At 43.2% G+C, this 23,653-nt stretch overlaps 3 protein-coding genes across 4 annotated transcripts in view; 2 read left to right on the top strand and 1 right to left on the bottom strand.

Moving 5' to 3' along the window:
- LRRC41 (leucine rich repeat containing 41) overlaps positions 1 to 8,715 on the bottom strand; it is a 10,777-nt gene extending 2,062 nt beyond the window's left edge. The window contains exons 1-8 of one of the 2 annotated variants that reach the window (XM_015421959.1): positions 8,566 to 8,715; positions 6,948 to 7,034; positions 4,779 to 4,849; positions 3,201 to 4,362; positions 2,638 to 2,889; positions 1,609 to 1,773; positions 1,279 to 1,377; positions 813 to 935 (exon numbers count right to left, since the gene is read on the bottom strand). In XM_015421959.1, coding sequence (XP_015277445.1) covers positions 813 to 935; positions 1,279 to 1,377; positions 1,609 to 1,773; positions 2,638 to 2,889; positions 3,201 to 4,362; positions 4,779 to 4,849; positions 6,948 to 7,034; positions 8,566 to 8,677 — 2,071 coding nt within the window. In that variant the 5' untranslated portion in view covers positions 8,678 to 8,715. The remainder of the gene's footprint in view (positions 1 to 812; positions 936 to 1,278; positions 1,378 to 1,608; positions 1,774 to 2,637; positions 2,890 to 3,200; positions 4,363 to 4,778; positions 4,850 to 6,947; positions 7,035 to 8,565) is intronic. The other variant, XM_015421960.1, reaches the window with a different exon arrangement.
- A 252-nt stretch (positions 8,716 to 8,967) lies between these two features.
- Positions 8,968 to 13,274, top strand: LOC107119483 (cytochrome b-c1 complex subunit 6, mitochondrial). Its single transcript, XM_015421964.1, has 4 exons — positions 8,968 to 9,089; positions 10,458 to 10,487; positions 11,172 to 11,333; positions 12,735 to 13,274. Exons 1-4 carry the CDS (start codon positions 9,039 to 9,041, stop codon positions 12,765 to 12,767), a joined length of 276 nt encoding a protein of 91 aa, XP_015277450.1. The 5' UTR covers positions 8,968 to 9,038; the 3' UTR covers positions 12,768 to 13,274.
- Positions 13,275 to 18,044: 4,770 nt separating this feature from the next.
- Positions 18,045 to 23,653, top strand: part of NSUN4 (NOP2/Sun RNA methyltransferase family member 4) — a 7,874-nt gene continuing 2,265 nt past the window's right edge. Inside the window, exons 1-4 of the mRNA XM_015421958.1 lie at positions 18,045 to 18,255; positions 19,341 to 19,744; positions 20,155 to 20,309; positions 22,827 to 22,981. Of these exons, the coding sequence (XP_015277444.1) occupies positions 18,142 to 18,255; positions 19,341 to 19,744; positions 20,155 to 20,309; positions 22,827 to 22,981 (828 nt within the window). The 5' untranslated portion in view covers positions 18,045 to 18,141. The remainder of the gene's footprint in view (positions 18,256 to 19,340; positions 19,745 to 20,154; positions 20,310 to 22,826; positions 22,982 to 23,653) is intronic.

Here is a 23,653-nt window from a genome sequence, read left to right as displayed (position 1 = left end):
ACGCGGCTTGCAGCCGCCGGGCCTCGCCAGTCTCTCTCTCTCTTCCCCTCCGGCTTCGAAGCGAGGCTCGTGCGGCTTGCAGCTGCCGGGCCTCACCAGTTCGCAGAGTGTTCCCTGCGCATGCACAGGGGACGCTCTTTTACTTTTGTTTGTTAAACTTTTCAGATTTTTGTGCACACCCGGGGTCTGCCCCAAGTGCGCAGGAAAATCTGCCTGCCCCCCAGGTGCCCCCGATGCGCGGATTTAGATATCCGCACGCAGGGGGCACCTTTCACTATTAGTATATAGATGGTCACTACTAGCTGAAATGTTCTCTGGTAAGAAAATGTTTCCATTCTCCCTTCCTTCCTAATTCCACATTATGTATAGTCTAAAGGAATGCAAAGGAAGTTTGCAAAGGAAGCCTTTGGCCAGAAGGAACTTAGTGCGGGTTACTGGGTGAGCAGCTGAGTCTCTAGAAAAGTGAGATTCCAGGGCTCCTTCCATTGATCTGAATCTGTATACTGGAAGAAAAGGCATAGAGTGTAAGCAGTAAAGACAGGAAAGTTGTCCTACTGAAAAAAAGACTGTGTCTGGCTTATTGTGACTTGAACGTTGGTAGGTAGGCAAATTGCCTATTGCTTCAAGCAGGAAAGCTCAAACAGCTTAGTTGAAAGTCATCACTAGATGACCTCTGGCTTGAAAAAACAAGACTGCAGTCAAACAGTCAGATTATGTCAAGAGTGCCAAAATTTGTGACAGCGCTTAGGATCCCTCCCCGCTACCTGAGAAGAAAGTATTTAGGGACAGTTGTTGCATTTTGCCTTACGTACCAAGCCTATTTCCAGGGAGCCTTAGAGTCTTCAAAGATGGGTTCTTCTTCACAGCATTTATGATTTCAGACAGAAACTCCACAGTACAGTTTTCAAACAGCCGACAAAATGAAAAGGTGATTTCTGTTACAAGGAAAAGATCCCCAAATTGATAAGCCATTCTTCCTTTCTATGTTTTGCCATATGAATTAGTTTCATTGAATGCCCTGAAGAACAAGAACACAAGTCGCTGCCTAAGTGAAAGCAGGTGACCTAATCAAGATTATGGTTAAAATGGGTGGTCTCCACGGTGTTCCCTTTTTCCCCATGCAAAGTTTGTGCTCTTTTTCCATACTTCTGCTGATGCATGGAACTGCCTTCTCCTTACTGGCCAGTAAACCTCATCTTCTCTGACCCATCACCCAGCCCCCATCAGGAAGAGCTACAGTGCACAAGAACAGACGAGTGGGCTGTGAATCTGTTGTACCTTGAAGGGTGGGGTCCTGCAGTAAGAGGAGGACATCTTTTGAGTGGTGAGAAAGATTGATGTCATGAAAGCTTAGCCTCTTCAGGACTGGGCTATATTCTGCAAGACAAATAAGATCTTACAGAAAAAGCTTGGCGCTTTCCCCCCATTGTGTAAAATTTTCCTGCTTGGCAGCACACACAGCAAACAAATACAGAGTTATCTGTGTAGAACCAAACAGTAATTAATTCTGTATGGCCAGCTGGATGTGTCTGAAGATGCCAGTACTTCTCCCGCACAACTACCAACATTGTTGACAAGCACAGCTATAAAAACCTGTTTCTGTAATACCTTTCAGTGCATGAAGGAGACGTTCAACCTCTTGGGGACAAGAAATTGCAGCACTGTCTAAAGACAGGCTCTGAAGAGACCTTGAGGCTTTCAGTACAGGTATCAAGAGGCTTGTTTGAAGAGGTTCCCTGGGAAATCTGACCTCAAGATGTTCCAGATGGCTCTCTAGTTGAGTTATGAAAGAAAAAGCAGAAAACCACTCACTAATCAAAGTCTCTCACTTTCCTCAAATATCAGAGTAGCATATTTAGATATTGTAACCACAGACCACATGATTGTATGAATGCATGGACCTGTAGAATGTACAGTTACCCTAGTAGCAAAGCACTTCACCTGAACAGACAGAGAGGTATTGAAATGAACAGAAGTAATTTACTCCTAGGCGATGGATAACACAGAAATGAAGTATTTTACTTCTGCTTAAGAAGGTAGGTGCAAATGGATGGTTAGAAAGGGTTCTACAGATAAAGAGCAAAACTGATTATATTTGGAAATGAATCAGAGGCCTCTACAACTTCTGTGGACCTGAGTTAGGGTATGTATAAATAAATAAAGCAAGCTATTTGACTTGTGAACTCTAATTGTACAAACTGAAAGACTAGCATGAAGCACTTCTTCAGAGAGTCTCAAAAAGAAACACCAGAACTTGTAAGAGTGAACAAGATTTCCATCTGTAAGAGCAAGAGGTTTAAAGCCAACTGGCAAGCCACTAAAAAGATTCTTTGGACTTTTCTATACGAGAGAGATCAAACATAGCCAATTACAAAGCAAGACCTGACTTCGCAGAGGCCCATTTCTAATGTAACCTTTTGCAGCTTTGTTTCCAAAGATGTCCAGTAGCGTAAGCAATGTTTGAAGGCACTCAGTGGCTGTTAAAACTATGAAATGAGTAGGTCAAGAGAAAGCACATAGACAAGGTTCTAAATTAATAGAGATGCATATCCACATCGCTGGGACTCAGAAGTTCTCTTCTATACTCAAAAGAAAACACACATTACAATATTAAGTTCGAATTGTGTTATGATTTACCTGGAATTTCTTCTTCTAAAGTTGATGAGCCCAAGCTCTCTTCTGGCCTGCTCCACTCCATCAGAGTTTTGAGATCAAAGCTGACCATAAGTACTCGAAGCAATGGAATAGCACTCAAAATAGAGTGGACAAGATTCATGCAGGGGACGTGGGAGAGCGTGTCACTTATGTGTACCACGTGGAGATGGTAGTCACTGTGGCGAGAAAGAGCCCGGAGCCCAGAAAGAATGCTGAATATATTGGGACCTAAGCCTGGAACAACATTTTAAAGGAAGAAGTAGACTTTGAAAGTACACACAAAGTAAATTATTTGCTTATAACTTGGCTTACCAAACATGATTTCAGGATTGCCTTCTGAAGTATGGGTTCAGTATAGTTTCCCATAATTTGATTTAGGAAATGTGACTATCTGCTGCCTCCCCAAGATTGTTTGTGAGCACCCTACTTGGAATATACCTTTTGCCAATCTAAAGCTCAGATCCAACCACTCTTTTTAAAACTTCTGTTACAGTAAAACAAATTGCTAATAAAGCCTGAAGTCAGATGTTTGGTTTATTACTCACCGTTCAAGGACAGAACAAGCTTTTCTAAAGATACCCAAGAGCTGAGCAAATTTCCCAGCATCTGGCATGTATTCCTGTTCAGACGGATGGAGACAATTTCCAGAATGGACACGCTTCGGAAATGGTTTGCTGTTTTCAGGGAAGTGATCTCAAAAGGTTTATCTGTGTGAACCAAACCAGTAGTGCTGGCTTCTGTGGGGTAAGCAGAATAGTTAACAGTCCTTCCCTCCTTAGAATTCTTTCGTTTGTTGAGCAATGCTTTCTCTTCTTCCCTTGCAACAGCAAAAACAAAGTCATAAAGGTCTTCTGAGTCTGTAGTGGCTTTGCTGGTCCTCTGATGGCAGCCAAGCTTCTGTTTTGTTACACCCTTTCCCCTCTTCTGGCATTCATTTAAAGGAGTGCTGTTTTGAGATGATTTTGCTGGTGAAAGTCTGACAGATCCTTTTTCAGCATTACAACTCCCTGAACTTGTGCTATGTTGCATCTTGCTCAAGTGACAGTCCACTGAGACATTAAGAGTCTCACTGCTGGCTCTGGCCAGCTCTACAGCATTTTCAAAGCCTAGTGGTGTGCTGGGTAACAGTCTCTCATTTCTCAGATCTTTGTCACTATGCTGGCCAGTTGCTAATCCATGAGAAAGCTGGCTTGAGCTCAAATGAGGTTCATGCTCTTGGTCTAGCTTTTGGCTCTGGTTAACAGATGTCTTCCTGCACAGATGGCAAAGGCTTGCTTGGTTTACAAGTGTTTTTCCTGGGTGCCAAACCCCAGCACTCATTTTCAGAATAAGGACTAAAAGTGATGAGTCAGGATTAGGCCAGGAGTTCATAGATACATGGTTCACAGCCCCATGATGAATTAGGTGATGAAGAAGCAAACTCAGTTGTTGTCTCGTGGACTGACTGGAGGACAGCAAGTGACGGAATGTCAAGGATCTGAGAGAGACAACCAAGTTTTCTAGAACCCCCTGGTTGTGTTTGGCCATCAGCTCTGCTACTCCTTCAAGCATGTTGTAGATGGTAAGCTGGGTAACATGCTGTGAGGTATACAGCAAGGGCAAAAAGCAAGGATCTCTCAGGCGCTGGTCTGAAGACACGTCCAAGATCCCACGCAGCACATTTGAGAAGAAAGCTTCAAGGAACTTCTTTCTCCAGCACTTAATGCTCTGCAGAGAAATAAAACCTAAACAAACTCAATGCCCTTGTGCCATGGTATTATTTATGTATCCTCAAAAGTAAGTCCCTCTTAATTCAATGGAACTCCCAAGCGTGTGTGCATATGACTAAACAAAAATGAACGTTTAAGTAGGGGCTATAGGCATTCACTTCATTCCTAAGGGAAATAATGGAACAATATTGCCCTAGATCAGAAAGGGCAAAGTTTTATTTTTAAACAGTATACTGCCAATCAGTATAACAGTTCCTGGACTTAAAATTTCTCTATGTGGAACAGCAACTGCCACTGAAACTCATACAAAAGATTATTGTGATTGGGAAAGATCAAAGTCTAAATCAGCCATGAATATAGGAAATCTAGTTTCTTCATATATGCCAATTTGGAAGTTCATATTCTTTAACTCACCTGAAACTTGGATGGTCTTGTTTTCATGATGTCACACCAGAGCTTGAACCATATAGGTTGAGTTGACAATCCTGATGGAAAGAGCAAAATGTTTAAAGCAAAGGGAACCCATTTGAAGAGGAGTAAAAATTATACTCTCACTCTCAAAAGTTCTTCATTGAATTTAAAAGGAAGAGTTAACCTGAAAAATATCTGTAAGCCGCCCTGAGCCCACTTTGGTGGGGTATAAATTAAATAAAGAAGATAAATAAAAATATTGGCTTAGCTTTTCAACTATGGAGTTCTTTTTTATAAATTTTGATCACAGTTAATCTCAAAAATTATTTTTATTCTATTATCTATTTTATTCTATGATGCTAACAGTCCCCCAAGCAATCCACAACCAAAATGGAATTTTAATTCAGGCCCTCAGCATCAAACTTATTATGCACTGCTTTAGTGTCCCATTGTTTAAGAATATAACTTTATTTATTTATTTTTCACACTTATATCCTTTTTATTAACCTCTCATCTTTTATTTGACGCTTTCCAATGATCTCATTAATCTCTGCTAGTTATCATCCAGCAACAATATTGACTATAAAATTTTATATTTCCCACCAACCTGGAGTTGGGAGTAAGCAGTGAAGTGGCTATATTTGCAGATGATACGAAGTTGTTCAGGGTGGTGAAAACCAGGGAGGATTGTGAGGCACTCCAAAGGGATCTGTCAAGGATGGGCAAGTGGGTGTCAACATGGCAGATGGGGTTCAATGTGGCCAAGTGCAAGGTGATGCACATTGGAGCCAAAAATCCTAACTATAAATACACGTTGATGGGGTCTGAACTGGCAGAGACTGATCAAGAGAGAGATCTTGGAGTTGTAGTAGATAACTCAGTGAAAATGTCGAGACAGTGTGTGACTGCAATAAAAAGGGCCAATGCTATGCTGGGGATTATTAGGAAGGGTATTGAAAACAGATCAGCCAATATCATCATGCCCCTATATAAATCAATGGTGCGACCTCATTTGGAATACTGTGTGCAGTTCTGGTCACCATACCTTAAAAAGGATATTATAGCTTTGGGAAAAGTGCAGAAAAGGGCAACTCGAATGATAAAAAGGTTGGAACACTTTCCCTATGAGGAAAGGTTAAAAGCGCTTAGGGCTCTTTAGCTTGGAGAAACGATGACTGAGGGTAGACATGATTGAGGTTTATAAGATTATGCATGGGATAGAGCAGGTAGAGAAAGAGGTACTTTTCTCTCTTTCTCACAATACAAGAACTCGTGGGCACTCAATGAAATTGCTGAGCGGTCGCGTTAGAACGGATAAAAGGAAGTACTTCTTCACCCAAAGGGTGATTAACACATGGAATTCACTGCCACAGGAGATGGTGGTGGCTACAAGCATGGACAGCTTCAAAAGGCAATTAGATAATCATATGGAGCAGAAGTCCATCAGTGGCTATTAGCCACAAGGTATAGATAGGGGCTCTGGGGCAAGTGATGCTCAGTCTTCTTGGTGCTGGGGGGGGGGCGTCAACAGTGGGAGGGCTTCTAATGTCCTGGCCCCACTGGTGGACCTCCTGATGGCACTGGTATTTCTGGCCACTGTGTGACAAAGTGTTGGACTGGATGGGCCTTTGGCCTGATCCAACTCTTATGTTCTTATGTTCTATACAGTTGTCATATTGGTATTATCCCTTCTCTTTTCTAAGGAGGTTGTGTTAATTTTGTAGCCTCTGAACTGATTAAACTGACAGCGACTAATGTAAAGCCACTCTGCAAAAAGGAATTTCAGTCTGGGTTTCCCACAGTTAAAATCAACATTCTATTCATTGCTCCACAACTATACTACTCCACAACTATACTTAAACTATACTTTATTGTTTTATGCGCAATAGTTCTGGTGTATTAGGTGTAGCAATTTAACAAAAATTATGATGTCTCTAACCTCTGTGAGCTGAAGCACAACTGAATGCAGTAAGAGGAATTTAAGCACACACACACATAGCTCCTTAGCCAGAATAAATAACCATTTAATTAAGTGTTTTAATCTTTGGAGGAAATTAGAGAATCTGGATGGCAACATGACAGTTGTATTCGGTCCCATGCAAAACAGGGAAGAAACAGTTTAAAAATGTATGATATTTGTTTTCCTAGAATAGCAGAAAACAAGTAACTGACCTTTTTTCACTGCAGTCTCCTCAATTCGCTCCAGGTAGTAGATGTTAAGCATTGGCAAGATACCCTGGAGTATAGGGCCTGGAAGTGCTTTTGTGGAGAGAAATGGATACAAAACATTATTTCAGTTTGAGCAAACACAGTTTTAGGCAAATGGGTGACACGACATGTTTAAACATGCAGGGTAAAAAGTTGAACTAATGATGTCTCCACCCTGAAATCAGATTTTTAGCCCAATTTCAAATATTTTTTTTCTTAGAATATAACAGACCTTACTTCCAAGTAAGTGGGAACTGGATTATTCTCTGATGTGATATGTATATTTAGACAGGGTAGAGGAAACAAGGACCTCAGCAGAACTCATGTATATACAAGTGAACCAGTTGATACTGGTGTTATCCTGAGAACTAAATCAGAAGTAGTAGCAAGTATTTTTGAAAGGTACACATTACATGTATTCCATGATCTTTAATCCAGGCTGTGGGAGGGGTCAGGGTTTTCGCACAGCCACAAGCACCAGCCACATTCTTTTGGAAGCTATTCACAGCCGCAAGCTGCAGCCACAGTCTCCTTGAAGCTAGTAGTCGCAGTCACAAGTTGCAGTGTATTATTTCTGCAGCCAGTCACATTTGTACTTCTTGATTTGCTTTCTACATTTAGTCACAGTTTATTGGACACTTTGTTGGTCTCTGAGACCATTTCCTAATACAGTGGTGACAATATATATAATCAAGCCAATACTAGCTTATTGTTGTAAATTTTATTGTATTTGTTTGAAACAAATATAAGGCATTTTATGCCACTGTAAAGCTGTGGAAGAAATTATGAATGTATACTAGTGTGTAAAGAATATTAGTTGTTTTACAGTGTTTTTGTACATTTTGTACAATAAAAGAAGCCATGGTGCTCAGTTTGCAAAGCCTGAGAATAGCAGATAATGATAGGTCGTTTTGGAGAACGTTAATTCATAGGGTCGCCATAAATCGGAAGCAACTTGACAGGACTTAACACAGAGACACACAGAGAGATTATCTATTTATTTATTGCATTTTTACCCCGCCCTCCCCGCGAACGGGCTCAGATTTCCAACTGGGGCTAGGGAAATTCCTGAATATTTAGGGGCAATGCCTGGGGAGGGCAGTGTTGGGGAGAGATCTCAGCGGGGGTATGTAATGCCAGGGGGAAACGATCTGTGTAGTCTGGAAATCAGTTTTAGGGCTGCCAACTCTCTGGGTTTGGAAATTCCTGGAGATTTGGCCGCAGAGCATGCTGACCGTGGGATCTGGGGAGGAGACGGACCTCGGTATAACGACACAACGTTCATTCCCTAAAGCAGCCTTTTATTTACGAAAACATTGAAGTCTGGAGATCAATTATAATTCTTGGAGATTTTCAGATCCTACCTGAAGGTTGGTAACCCAATGACTCTGGGAGAGAATGTAGTTTTATTGTCGTGGTGATTTGGGGAAGTCCTAACTCCAATACCCAAAGCCCATGGGTCAGATTTTGGCATTTCAGAGCATGCAGAGATCCCAGTACAAAGAAAAATTAGGGTCCGCTCCCAAGAGGATACGCTTTTCGCCTTTGACGGGGAAATATTTGGTTCCGAACGAATGCTTACCCCACACTTCTCTTTCCACGTGCCCCATAACGGAGGTGACCACCGCAGCACTTAGGTCAAAAAGGCTGAGAGTATTCCGATCAGTGACCATCTCCTCATGTTTAACTTCCATACTAATCGGCCGATAAACCAATTTACCTTAAACGGAAAGCGCCATCTTGGGAACGTCACATTGCTATGCGGATGTTCGGTACGGCTATGCTGAGCAAGAGGCGGGCTCCATTTAGTTGGAACTGGTGGCCATATTGGTAGAGTCGAAAATATGCCCCATAACTTTCAAGCACAGGAGACGCCTTGGGTGACTTCATCCGTATATAAACAGGCGTGGGCATGGTAGCCATCTTAAGAAGGTCAATGGAAACGTGATGCTGTTTTAGCAAGGCTACACAGAGGGGGCGGGATTTCCGGTGACCCTTGCGCGTCCTTCTGTGTGGCCGCTGCTGATGAGCCAGGGTTGAGGAAGACGGTCCGAAATGGGGCTGAGTGACGAGAAGGCGTTGGAAGGCTGGAATGGGGATCCTGAGGTGGGCTACTACAGCAGAGGGTGCATGATCTTTATCCTTGTCCTGGACGGTGTTTTAGTTCGTCATACTGTCCCTCCCCCCCCTTCCCCCCCTTTAGGCGAAGCAATCGTTTTCCTTCTGAGTCTTGACTTTGTTGTCGGGTTTCCTTGTCTTGTTCTCCTCTCTGTTCATAGCATTTTTATGATTAAGAAATGGAACCTCCTCCTTCAAGAGCAGTGACGCCTGAGAAACAAAAATCAGCCGATGACTGCCTCTTGCCTTGTTCGGAATACTAAACATTGTGTCATGCAAAGGCCGGCCTTAACGCTTGCAATCTGAGGCCCCTCTTAAAGGGATTTGCCAGGGATGGGGTATAGGAGCTGTTTCATGCAAAGCATGTGCGCTTCCTTTAAGTAATGGCTCCATCCCATAGCGTTCGTTATTTTCAGTATATTTCATGCCATTTCATTTCTGTTTGAATACTTTGGGACACTAGGAAAGGAGATAAACTAGAAAAGGTAGGTGGGTGGGAGAGAAGGAAAGGGGAGGGGCTGCCAGGAGTGGGGGACTTTGTACAGAAGAGGCCGCGGAGGAACAAGGAGAAAAGGTAAGGGGGACAGTGGGTGGAAATGAGACCCCCGCGGTTGCCCCGCCCTTCAGGTTTTTATGGGACTTGTATAGTCCTAATTCTCCTGTAGGGTGGATAATAGATGCTCATTTGTTCTTTCTGCCCTTCTTTTTTTATCTTCCTCCCTTGCACTCATCAAGTGGCCCTAGTTGCCTGCTTGCTGAATCTGGTTATCCTGTCCCCTGTTAAATTGGCTTGACATCCCTTCCATTTAATGGTTTCCTTTGGCTTCCCCAGACTCACTTAAGATGCAAGTTGCATGCTCTCCATCAAGGTCTGTCTTGTCTGTTCTTCTGTCTTTGCAGTGTCTCTAGCTCAGTCTTACTTTTCCATTGCTCTTTTCCACACATCTGTCTCTCAAACTGTTGACAGAATCAAGTGAGATGAAAGATCTCCCTCATGGTTTTGGTGTTCTGGTATTCAGAGATGGCATAACTCTAGCAGTCAGGAATGTAGTGGCCTCCCATACCACTTGTCACCAAACAATTGCTTTTCCTTCTTCAGCAACACTGTGAGATTTTACCCTTCATGGTCCAACCAGCTATAATATATCTATAGATTTGAACGTCAAATTAAATTATTATAATAAACAAAAATTTAGGAATAAGTCTTACTAATACAAAAACACAGGTTGCAAAAAAGCTATCTACTACACTGTAGGAAAAAACTCTAAATTGTGGTTAATTTTGCTATAGCCGAATGTACCCACTTTATTTATGAGTCAGATAATTTATGAGTCATCTTGATTTGTGTCTGTCTAGGAGGAGGAGGAAGAAGAGGAAGAACTTGTGGTATGTGACTTTTAATTAAAATAATATTGGAAAAAGAGAAGAACTTGTTTACAAGAGAGATAATTCAGAATCATGTTGTTCCATGAAATTTCTCATTTGGAGTTAGAAAACTAGCATTTGATGCAAAAATGTTGGTGTATGTTGGGGGAGGGGTGATTATGATAAACTGAAACACAAGTACATGGATCAATTTTGATAAGCTGTGTCTTTCCCAATCTGTTCATAGCATCTTAAAGTACCAAGCAGTCATGTGGGCTGTACTACTGAAGCTTCATATGCTTTTTTTGGGTTTGTTAATGTATTGTAGAAGTATCTCTAGAACACCAAAGCTTGGTTCTGCGGACAATTTTATTCATTTTCAAAAAACTATTTAACAGCCTAGAGCAGAGGTGGGTTGTGTCTGACTTGCAACTAACATGTAAGTGCCGCACCCCAGGAAAAGTCCTAATGACTTACAGGCTCATTGCTTACATCCAGGGGCTCATTGGGAAAATACCCTGCTTGTGGTAGAAAGGCTGAAAATGTGATAGTAGATAACTGTGGAACAGTAGGAAAGATTTTAATCCTTTTGTGATCTTTTTTTTAAAATCTGGGATAAGAAACAGCAAGGTACTGTGTTCCAGCCAGTAGGCCTTTGGATGAATCTTAGCAACAACCTTCTGCCATTAACTGTTTTTCTTCCAGGATCCATTAACTACTATCAGGGAACAATGTGAGCAAACAGAAAAATGTGTGAAGTTTCGGGAACTTCTAGAGGAGTGCGATGCTCGAGTGTCATCAAGGTCCCACACGGAAGAGCAGTGTACAGAGGAGCTCTTTGACTTCTTGCATGCTAGAGACCACTGTGTAAGCTTGCTGCAGTTGTGATTAGTAGTTGTGATTAATTTGAGGCTTCTGTATGGCTGAAGTGGACCTCTGTTTTTCCGTTTTTGAGCCAAAACTTGGAATATTCTTCAGATTTCACTATACACTGAGTAAGAAGCAGCTCTTGAATCTGGATACTAGGGTTTTTTTAATGAAGAATTAAAACATCATTTTGATATCTGGTGGGATAGGAAGAATTGTTGAGATGCAAGATTAATTCTGTATTTATCAAATATCAGTCTTTACTTCTCAACCATCTCAGTTTTTCTAAACACATAGTAAAGCTAATCCATGGTTCAGCACTACATGAATGACCCCTGTACTTCTACATTTCTCGTAGAGTCTAATTGTGATTTCTAGTACAGTAGTTTGTTATTACATCCGAATTAGCCAGTCATGATCTGCGTTCTTTTAACCAGGATTGCAAATAAGTTTCAAACCTGGTTTGCAATACTAGTTTGATGGGGGAATGTAAATTGTTGTTGTTGTCCAGTCGCACAGTCGAGTCCAACTCTTCGCGACCCCATGGACAAGATCTCGCCAGGCCCTCCTGTTTTCCGCTGTCCTCTGAAGTTTGCTCAATTTCATGTTCGTTGCATCTATGACACGGTCTAACCATCTCATCCTTTGCCATCCCCGTCTTCAACCTGGCTTCAAATGTTCAAGGGAAGGGGGGGAACGCTCAAATAAATGGCTCATTCACAAAATGCCAAACCATGGTTTTGCCCTTGCAAGTGAGGTATCCCATAATCAAGTAACTATTTAAAGGTTGTGTGAAAGGAATTCTGTGGCTAGAACTTAAACTTTATTTATTGAAACATTTATATACTGCCTTTCTTCTTGGTTCAAGGTGGCTTACAATAATAGTTAAAACATCCCCAACTAAAACCAAAGGTAGAATAACCTTGACCCTTCCCCCCCCTTAAAAGATGCTTGCTATTCAAACCCCTTCAAAAGCCCTGGCAAACAGGCAGGCCTTACAGCACTTCTTGAAGATCTTAAAAGGGGGGGGGTCCTCTCACTCTTCACTTTAAAATACAAATATCTGTAACAATATTACTCAAGTACAAATGGGTTAGAAGTATGGGTTGCAAGAATGCAGTTGAAGCATGAAGATAGTTTCAGGAGGCATAGCTGTATTTTTCTCTGATAAAAGAACAAAGCTAGAGTCCAGTAGCATCTGAGGGACCAACACAATTTTCCAGAGTACATGTTTTTGTGGGTCAGAATTCAATTTGTCACTCACAAAAACTTGTATCCTGGAAAATGTTGTTGGTCCCCTAAGATGCTACTGGACTCTAATTCTGTAAAGATAGATTAATTTGCTAAAGAAGCTACTGAATTCAATTTCTTTTAATGTTTTCTTCATCTCTTGTTTTCCAGGTGGCTCACAAACTCTTCAGCAAGTTGAAATAAATGTTCTGCAAGCCTAACTCCTCCCCTCCTGCATCCCTGATGAAAACCTGAGCATTTCTGAGTAAACATGCTGCTTTACATCTGTGGCTTGAGAATGTGGAAGTTGGCAGTTGTGACGGAACCAACCATCAGTTGTAACTGACTGCAAAGGAGTTCCAACCCAGATTCCTCTCATGTTCTGTGGAAGATCCATGGTTAGCAGTATTTCTGTGGCGTTCCATATTAAACATATTTCTTGTGAAAATGTTTGAAATATTACAGCATGTTTTGCAATTAAACATACAGAATTAAGAAGTACTGCAAAGCAGTCAATGTTCTTTGCATTCTAAACCATTTTATCACACACCGGTTTTAACTTCCTGTCCTAAAAGCAATGGGTATGTGATATGACTAGGTCTCTGTACTTGCTGATACAGCTTAGGAAACACATTATATGGGGGGTGAGGGGAAGGAGACAACTTTCTCTACCTGCCTTTTACCTCCCTTATCATGAACTTTCTATTTATTCCTTGTAAGCAATTTCTTGCCTTTGCCAGGAAATAAATATCTCTTTTTCAGTCCTTGCTTTCTGCTGTGTTCAAACATATCAGAGAACAAAAAGGCATGATGGAGGTATGGTGCAGTGTATGTGTGGTGGCCTGATCTCAAACCAAACTATGAGATCCTCTTAGCATAAGAGAGAAAACTGTACAGCATGGATGGTTTAGGTATAAGATAAAAGCAAGAGAGCTCTTCCAATAGCAAGCTGTTATACTCCTACAGGTTTCTGTTGACCATGCTGCTAAGCTGTCTGCAAATTCAAACAAGCTTAATAGGACTTGATCAACCTGTTCTGTCATTAACACCTTGAGAGTCCTCGCCTCATTCTTAACTTCAGATCTGTAACTGCAACCTTTTTTATGTTGGATCTTTTTCTGGGCAATGGATGGGGGAGGTGGGCTAGCTGCATAGTGTTGATGGGGAAATTGCAAATTTAATTGGGCTCAAAGAAGGGGTCCAAATCACTACTAATATTGATTGATTGTGATTAATCATTCTTTATTGATCATGGTCAAGGAAATTTATTTCACAAAAGGAAAGGGTCTGTTCCTAAGAAGGTTCAAAGACACTGACAACTTTGCAGAATGAAAGCATATACATATACAGGCAAATTGACATCAGACTCTTGCAGAACTTTTATATCCATTACACAATGACCAGTGTTCCCTCTAAGCTGAGTTAGTGTGAGCTAGCTCACGGTTTTTAATCTTCCGGCTCACACATTTTTGTCTTAGCTCAGGAAGGATGGCTCCAGAGCAAATTAATTTATGCAGTAGCCAAATTTCTCACTCACAACTTTAATGCCACTGGCTCAAGAAGCAGAATTTTTGCTCACAAGACTCTACAGCTTAGAGGAAGCATTGACAATGACAACTCAATACTGCACCAAATTGTAATCAACAGAAAAGCAATCCATATTTCCTTCTTAACATACTTTTAAGAATACTACTATCTTATCTACTGTATGCTACAAAAGCAGCACAAACTGCTAACTCTTATACTTTTTAAAAAGGATACATGTTAAAAGTCAAACTGACTTCTTAACACATACCTTTTTTAAAACTAGGTTGTGAGGAATGCAGACTTTTGGAGACTTCAGCCCAAAGCACAGATAACAGTTCTGGATCATTATTGGGTCAAACATTCCCTTCAGTTCTTTACTTGGCCTTCACAGACATGGCTACACTGTGGCTCATTCACATTTTGCCTTTTTTTTCTCCTTCATTTTCATATCACATAAGGCCAAGTCAGAGGTAGTGTGTGCCATGTGAATAAAATTCCCAGGCTCAGCCCCTGCCTAAAGGGAAAGCATGCCTTAGGGCCAAACAACATAACCACTGAAAATTCTGTATTTTGAACTCTCAGTGATTTAAGTCAGTTATCTGGTTTGTGGCTCCCTGGGGCTGTTTCAGGTTGGGAAAATGTCACCAGGACAGAGAGACTTAGCTACCCTTGTGTTGGTGCAAATCCAAGTTGGGTCCGTTTGGCTGATAACTGAATTTTAAAAATAACTCGGAGCACCAGATGTAGGACACCCAGAACATGGTTTGCTGGGCCCTCAAAATCCCATGTGCTGCCTCAGGGGACTCAGAGGTACTATTAGGGAACTAGAGGGAAGGAATTTCAACACAATGAAATTGATCAGTTGTCAGTGGGGTCATTATTTCCTGCAGGAATCAGCAAAGCAGATGAGGATTTTTCATGTTCCAGATGTATCATATGTGTAGCTTGAGTTCTGATATGCTCCATAATGTTCACCTTTTGTGCAGAATGTTGGGAGCTGCTGATGAGTTCTGCTCATGGGATGTGTTTTAAAAGTTATGAGTTGATTTATTGGACTTTTGATGGGCCCATTTAAACATGTGAAACCAGATGACTTTTGTTTTAAAACCACTGGAATCAGTAGGATTTACTCCCATGTAGGTATACATAAACTGCAGTCTTAAATACTTTGCTGATTGTGTCATTGCAAACTCACCATCAAGTCCGTAGCCACAGATTGCACACATCTACCATTTCATGGCACCAACACAAAAATCCTGTGGACCTGTGCTTTGGAACCATGTTTTTGTGCATGAGTCAGTGGATCGACTATTTTTCTGGCGTAACATGAGGCTGTGGACATGATACATGATTTTATGCAGATTCTGGGGTGACCCAACACGCAAATCATAAGGATCCATGATTTAGAACTATGTTTCTATGCTATGGCGGTGCCATGAAGTGGTGTATGCATGGTTTTTATGGTGCTGCCTATAGACTAAGACATGATCAATATTAAGATTTTTAGGTCGGTAGTTCAGCAGTTCAAGACCCAAGTGCCGCATGATGGAGTGAGCTCCCGTCTCTGGCCCCAGCTCCTGCCAACCTAGCAGTTCAAAAGCAAGAAATTGCAAGTAGATAAATAGGTACCACTTTGGTGGGAAGGTAACAGCATTCCGTGCGCCTCGGCGTCTAGTCAAGCTGGCCACATGACCACAGCAATGTCTGGACAGCGCTGGCTCTAGCTTGGAAACGGAGATGAGCACCGCATCCCTAGAGATGGATTCGACTGGCTTTCGAGCAAGGGAAACCTTTACCTATATTATGACTAGGGGTCACTTCCTGCAGGAGCGCACAGGAGCAGAGCTCCGGCAGTAAAGAGCCCAGGGAGCGGGCACATGCAACAAGCCCCACCTCCTGCTCTCAGCAACCCTCAGTCAGAGCAAGAAGCAGCCAGGTAAGCTACAGAGCCCCCCCCCTCCAAAACAGTCTAGTGGCACCTTTAAGACCAAGTTTTATTCAGGTAGACGCTCTCCCTCCTCTGTGAGGACAGATCTGCACATCCCCCCCTCCCATAGCTAGCAATCCAAAACAGTCCAGTGGAGCCTGAGCAGTGGGTGTTGCCTTCTGACACACTTCTGGTGATGTCAGGGTGTGTGGCACATGCAAATAAGTTATGCTAATGAGCTCCTGCACCACTTTTTCTACAAAATGACCCCTGATTATGACAGTGGTTTTATTTTGTTTCAATGTAAAAGTCATACAAATACATGACAATCCATTAAAAATTAATTAGATCCTGCTTTTACCCAGTCCCATTAGCTTGCTATGAGAAAGCAGGGCCTTTTCTGTTACAGCTCCGAAATTATGGCTGTCCATGCCTCTGGAGATTTTTTAGGTATGAACTAAAAGGAAGGACAGGATTGCCCATTGGAAACAATGGGAGATGCCTGAAGGCCCATTGAAAAAAATGAGAGCCAGGAATACCAATTGACTTGCATGGGCTCCATTGAAATACAATACAGTACAAGTAGAGTTGCAATAAAAATGCGGAATGGATTTTCCATTAGGGTCTCAAGGCCCAAAAACTACTCTGGGGATGGAATGAGAGACCACGTGGTGGAATAACAGCCCCAAGGTGTAGCAGGAGTGTTCAGGGACTGGAATGACAGGTCCCAGAGTGGAATTACAGCCCCAGGGTGGAGCAGAAGTGTTCTGGGACTGGAATGAGAGATCACGAAGTGGAATGACAGCCCATGGGGGGTAGCAAGAGTGTTCTGGGACTGGGATGACGGGCCTCAGAATGGACTGACAGCCCCAGGATGTAGCAGGAGCAGGAACGGGGGCCTTGGACTCCTAGGGGCAAATTCTGCCTCTGGCGTGTGATGTCCCAGCGGTGTGGTCGTTGCCGCTGGGACATCACATGTGGACTGACAGCCCCAGGGTGTAGCAGGAGCAGGAACAGGGGGCCTTGGACTCCTAGGGGCAATTTCCGCCTCTGGCGTGTGATGTCCCAGTGGTGTGGTCATTGCCGCTGGGACATCACATCCGAGCGGTCCTTTTGGCTCCCCTAGCTCTCGTGAGGGGCTCTTTAAAAAGTTATCACTGCCGCCGCCAACAATGGCAGCAGCCGCGGGGTGGTGGTGGTTCCTCTGCCTCCCTGAGCCCCGGGGTGGTGGCCATGGACTCCTAGGGGCAAATTCCACCTCTTGTGATGTCCCACCGTGTGATCTCACACACGCAAATTCCACCTCTTGCGTGTGATGTCCCACCATCACACAGTGGTCATTCTGGTTTCCCTAGCTCTTGTGAGGGGCTCTTTAAAAAGTTATCACTGCCGCCGCCAACAATGGCAGCAGCCGCGGGGTGGTGGTGGTTCCTCTGCCTCCCTGAGCCCCGGGGTGGTGGCCTTGGACTCCTAGGGGCAAATTCCACCTCTCCCGTGTGATGTCACACACGACTTTTTAAAAAGTTCTTGAGGTGTAATGTATTTCAGTGGAGCCCATGCAAGTCAATTGGCATTCCTGGCTCCCATTATTTCCAATAGACCTTCAAGTCTCTCCCATTGTTTCCAATGGGCAATCCTGACCTTCCTTTTACTACATCCCGATTTTTTTATCTTTTAATCAGTAATTTTTTTAAACTTTTTTGTTGTTGCTATTTGAAAGCGGTTGGGTACTATACTTGAAAATCTTTATGGTCCGCTCTGTAGATTGCTTTCTTGAAAAGTGGTACCGAAAAACTATTTAAAATACTTGTAAAAGCGCAGAGCCCTGAACAAATAAGGTGGTACCAGCAGTGTTGCTAAGCAGATGCGAGCCTGCCACCATCTCCTTCCCCCACGTGGCTTGCGCTACTCTTAAGGTAGAACCGGCTGCAGTATTTCGTAGCACCAGCTTTTTCCACCGCTCCTTTAATACAAATGGGCGGGGAAATGTCAACGAAACTTCCGGGCGACGCCAGTTCCAGGTCGAACAAGGGACGGATCCTCCTTCCTATGAACGATTCGCCGGCGTGTCTCGGCGCAGGAGGAAGGGAGGAGTGTGCACCGGGGCCGGCGTTGGAGTAGGCGATGGCGGCTGTCTCCTCTGCTGCGCATGTTGGGAAAGGAAGGCGGCAGTTCGTGGGACTGGTGTGGACGAAAGCGTTTTCCGTCTCCTGTAGGCACCGGCAAAAGAAGAAATGGGTGAGCGGGAGAGAAGGTTGGACGACCCGGGCGTCGTCGGTCTGGAGGAGCTTAGAGGAGTTACTAACAAAAATTAATCCCGTCCACCTCTCCGGGTTGCTTTCTAGCCCCTTTCACGCCCCCCGTCAGTTTCACCTTCTTAACCCTATTCACAAATTATAGTGAATCTGTCTACAATATACGCTTGATTTTTCTTTGTAAGTGCGTTGAGCAGTTCTCATGTAACATTCATCACATGTATAAATGAAGGTGTGATTTAGACATTGCGTTTATCCAGTTAGTGGTTCCCAGCTGCATTTGTAAAATAAACCTGTGTTGGCTCTTCCTTACAAAGGGCTGTACCTGTGGTCAGCGAAACAGGAAGTGAGCTCTCACAATTCGTGTGTGTAAACAGATTGCCATAGCAAATCCTGAGGTCGTTTGTACTGAGTTATGTTCCCACTGGGGCTATGATGAACAGGAGGAACTTTTTAGTACCATCTTGAAAAGTTGTTGTGTGTGGAACATCTACCCCCCCCCCCCCCTAAATTGCTGTTATCTTAGATATCCAGAGAGCATGCTTTGGAAAGACAGGCTTGTTGATTATTTATTTCATTTATTCAAGGTTGATTGTAACTGTTATCCATGTGTAGGTTTCTAGGTATAGCTACTTTTCTAATTTTTGTCACTAGTAATTTAAGGTAGAAAATAATGCCTTTCAGTTTGTGCTTTCTGACTTAACATACAATGTGCAATTCATTCAGCTGGAAGGAAAGTTTTGGTACTTTCTCCATGGTACAGAATCAGTATGCAGTCCCAGTAATACCAGGTGGCTCAGCCATGGCAGTCTTGAAGGCAGTGGCTTCTCAAGGTCCCATCTGATTAGTAGCAAGCCTTCTTGAACCTATTGTTCTATTCCAGATGTTCTAATGTGGATGTTGGCTGATTCACATGCAATCAGGCCCACTAGCTGTGAGGTATGAGGAACCAGCCCCCATGCCAGTGTGTCCCATTTTAGACTAATTCATAACCTGGAACTGTGGTTTCTTTACAACCATTGGGAAGCCTATTTTTTGTAATGTTTGTTATTCATAATCCTTTTCAAGGCAGCCACCCGTCCTCGGATCTCTTCTACCAGGCTGGCTTTGCAGAACTTTGACATGAACTACAGTGTGCAGTTTGGCAGCCTCTGGCCTTCGATCCGTATCAGCCTTCTCTCAGAACAGAAATATGGAGCTCTTTTCAACAATTTCTCTGATATACAGCGGATGACCCAGGAACTGGAATGTCTGAATGCTGTGGATTTCATTTGGGAATCTCAGAAAGTGGTGCAAGATCTGAATTCCGCAGCAGGACAACAGGCTAGCAAACCAGCTGTGTCAACAGGAACTTTGGCTGTACCTGCTGAATCTCAAGCACAGCCACATCCTTGTCTTTCTACACTAATTAGTCCCAACATCAGATGTTACATATTCCCCAAAGGAGACATCAGCCTCTTTCCTCCTGCCAGGTGCACAGCAGACTTTTTTTTTTTTGGTACTGTTCAATGCTTGTCAGATTGAAAATGAGTCTCATTCTTGTACAGTTCTCCTAAAATATCTGGCTGCTGTCAGTGACAACAAATCCCTTTTCTGCTGCTGATTGTTTTACTGCATTTAGTTTTTGCTTCAGAAGCGTTTTCATTTAATATCATGGAGTATGGACACTGTCTTCCCTTCTAGGATAAGACTAGATGGAAGGAAAGCAGATTGGTGTCAGAGTCCTTAGCAGGATCTTGTACTCTTGTGTACTTGAAGCCCCATTTGCAAATGGATGCTGAAGCATGAATGGCAGCCAGAAATTTTTCACAGCAGCTGTTGTACGGTTTGTATACCCTGCACATATAGTTGATGTAGTGTCCTGCTTTATCTTCTTTTGAAGACCAGACACGCTTGGAATCCTGGGCTACTACCTCTTGGATGCTGCATCAGTCCTGCCTGTATTGGCTCTCAATGTGCAGCCTGGTGACTTAGTCCTTGACCTCTGTGCAGCACCAGGTGGAAAGACGCTAGCACTTCTACAGACTGGATGTTGTCGTAAGCAAAAATTCTTCTCATCTTTGCTTCTCTATAGGTGGTATAAGTGGGACTAGTTAAACCTTTTGCTGATTTTTGCCTGGATTACGTTGCCAAAGGCAACTTCCATGGAGTGGCTGAAGTGGAAGACAGCCACCTTCATGACTGGAGTTTTCTGTGTAATGTCTTCCTCTCCCTTAAACGTTACAGAAGCTATGGACTGGGGGAGATTTCTAAGCATGTTTGTTCAGAGCTGGGATTCACTGAGTAGACAGGAGAGTTGCCTCTAAACAACTGGGTTTGGTATTGCAGCCATATCTTTCAAGTTTGCTGCCTGTCTTTCCACTTCAGGTTGTTCAGAGCTGGGATTCACTGAGTAGACTGGAGAGTTGCCTCTAAATAACTGGGTTTGGTATTGGCAGCCATATCTTTAAGGTTTGCAGCCTGTCTTTCCGCTTCAGAATGCCCCATGTGAAGGTGCCTCTGTGTGTGTGTTTTTAATGTTAATGTTCTACACTGTTTTAAACTTTGATCAAATATCATAAAATATTAAGGCCCTCGGTACTGCAGATTGGTTTCTCTTGCCCCTCTTATGCAAGGTTCATTTGTGGCTTTTGAACTGCATGAAAAAAGTTTTGCTCAACACGATGTCTTCCTTTCTTTGCGCCACTCCTTACTCCTATCTCAGAAAAGAAAATGGTAGTGAGTTGTGAATGGTCTACATGTGCGGCAGAATGAGGTGGTAGGGTGCTAGGGAAGGTGAATGGAGTGTGGCAGGTGGCTGATCACCTTCTGGAATGCAGCCTACATAATTTTATTTTTTAAAAATTCAACTTATATCCCGCCTTCCCCGCATAGCAGGCTCAGGGTGGGTGTCATGACCCCAGCGGGTTGCCACCTTCTGCCGCCACCACCCTGGAATTCGGGTCCCTTGAGAAGGCCCAGGGTACCCTTCAAGTTGCCCCTTTGTAGCCGAGAGAGCACAGGCGTGATGACCAAGGCAGAGAATAAAACAATGGTTTATTAAAACAATACTGGGGCAAGGCTAATAAGGCAAGGTGCTTTAAAAAGGTATAACAGTGCTTAAAGGAAAAATAATCAAAGCTAACGCGATTAACTACTTCACTTTAACTGTTACTACTTAAGGCCTACAGCTCTCTATAAACCCAGGCTTGTCCTGTAGTCACTCTCCCAGTGGGGGAACTTTCCCCCGGACCAGTCTCCTTACTCCACTCTTGTGTGAGGCAAGACCACAGAGAAAAGAACGTCAGTTAAACTGCCCATCATGTATAAGAACACCTCTCCTCAGAGACTTCCAGTGTTCCCATTGGTTGCAGCTGGTTCTAGGCATTGTGGGAATTGTAGGCAGCTTGCTTTCTACTACCACACAGGCCTCTCCTGGGCCCTAGGCCTCAGGCTTTTCTCCCTGTCTTGCACAGATCTCCAGAGGCCTACACAGATCATGACAGTGGGTTACATCAGATTTGATAAAAAATACAATATACAAAGATACACAATTAAAACACTAGTAAAATACCACAATAACCTCCATCCTGTTCAGTTATCAATTAAAATTAAGACCTCACAGATGCCATCTCTGGTACGCAGTTCTGACCCGCTGAGGGAAGACCCAGTAAAGAGGGAGGGACATCCGTTGCCCTAGTTAAAAGCCTGGCGGAAGACCTCTGTCTTGCAGGCCCTGTGGGACTGTAAAAGGTCCCACAGGGCCCTGATCTCGTATGGGAGCTCATTCCAGCAGGTAGGGGCCAGGGCTGAAAAGGCCCTGGCCCTAGTTGAGGCGAGACGGATGTCCCTGGGGCCAGGGACCACCAGAAGATGCTGATTAGCAGATTGTAAAGCCCTTCAGGGCTTATAGAGGGAGAGGCGGTCTCGCAGATACTGCAAATAGAAAACCAGCGCAGAGGACCTCTGTGACAATGCCTTAAGTTTCTACATGTTGGGCTGTTTTTTATTTCCATGGAGTTTGCATATGGGACCCCTCTTCCCTCCCAGCAGTAGAACGTGGTACTTTGCCATTCTGTCTCTTCATTCTCCTGTATGTGTAGACCATACCTCAGCCACACTATATAGAGTAGTGTTTCCTTCCAGGTAAATATATGTAGGAATGCAGCCTTAGAAATGCCGTAGTATGTAACCTGACCACACTTATTTGAATTGTCTGGAGCCATCTGCTCTTCAAGTGTACTGGTATGATGTATCTCGCTTCTCTCTACTCATATCATCTGTGATTTGAGTTATGTAGATGAATCTTCAGGGGGCTGCCTTGAGATAGGAAGTTTAATATGCTCTTCTGGGCCTCTTCAGCTCCATGTTCAGTTCCATGTCTTTACTTTCTGTAGGGAAGCTACATAGATGACATGCTGAACATGATATAGGGCTTTGATCATGAGAGAGAGCAAATGCCATTCATCAGTGGCATGTAGGATCGTGTCCATTGGTTCTCAGTCATGCACAGAGTTTGAACAGTCCCTAGAATTTGGCTATCCCTGGTTTATGCTGCTGTCCTTTTTGCAATAGGAGAATTAGCAGCCAATGATGTCTCTATTTCTCGCACTGGCCGGTTGAACAGAGTTCTCCGTAGCTACATCCCCCCAAACATCTGTGACATAGTGCGGATTACATCGTGGGATGGCAGGAAGTGGGGAGACCTAGAGGCAAACACTTATGACAGGGTAAGAAATGTCCTGGGAGTGGGGCAACTGCCCTGCCATTGGTAAAATGTCATTTGATGCTCGCTGCTGCTGAACACACTTTCGGGGGAGGGGGTTCTCCTTCTGACAAGACAAAATATTGTGCTTCATGTTTCAGTTTTCTTTTAGTGGCATCACTGGTATCTACAAAGACAAGACCTACAACTTTTTGTCTTGGAACTAAGACACACGTGTTTTTTCTGATACTTAAATAATTAGACAGAATACTCTTTGCATAGCTTCAGAATGCAAGACATAGGTCTTGAATGTAGTATGGGAGAATCTGTTTCTTTTCTTGAATTGTAAATATTTGCTGTTTAACATCTAAGTCTAATTCTCAGTCATGTTGATAGTAACATTTCTAGTTATCCAAATGTATGGTTATGAGAGAATTTAATTTTCATTGACCTGGCTGTATGGACATTCTTTTTATGTACAAGGGGTTTATGAATAGTTGCTAGCATGATATGAATTTCATAATGTGCATACTGACATATAGGCTACAATCCTAAGAACACGTTCCTGGGAGTTAACACAGTTGAATACATGGAATTTACTTCTGAGTAGATCTGTTTAGGATTGTTCTTATCTATATACTAATAGCCAAGTTGCCCCCGTGAGTGCGGATCGCTAAATCCGCGCTCCGGGGGCACT

This window comes from Gekko japonicus, unplaced genomic scaffold, assembly GCF_001447785.1.
Source record: "Gekko japonicus isolate JY-2015 unplaced genomic scaffold, Gekko_japonicus_V1.1 scaffold75, whole genome shotgun sequence".
In the NCBI taxonomy this organism is placed as follows: Eukaryota; Metazoa; Chordata; class Lepidosauria; order Squamata; family Gekkonidae; genus Gekko; species Gekko japonicus.
The sequence above is the reverse complement of the archived record's forward strand: the minus strand, read 5'-3'. Positions and strand labels throughout refer to the sequence as shown.

Excerpts from the sequence above, each read along its gene's own strand:
- LOC107119483 (XM_015421964.1), top strand. The coding sequence starts at position 9,039 with ATGGGGCTGAGTGACGAGAAGGCGTTGGAAGGCTGGAATGGGGATCCT. Across the intron at positions 9,090-10,457 it reads GCTGGAATGGGGATCCTGAG|GAGGAGGAGGAAGAAGAGGA; the intron begins GTGGGCTACTAC and ends GTGTCTGTCTAG. Across the intron at positions 10,488-11,171 it reads AAGAAGAGGAAGAACTTGTG|GATCCATTAACTACTATCAG; the intron begins GTATGTGACTTT and ends TTTTTCTTCCAG.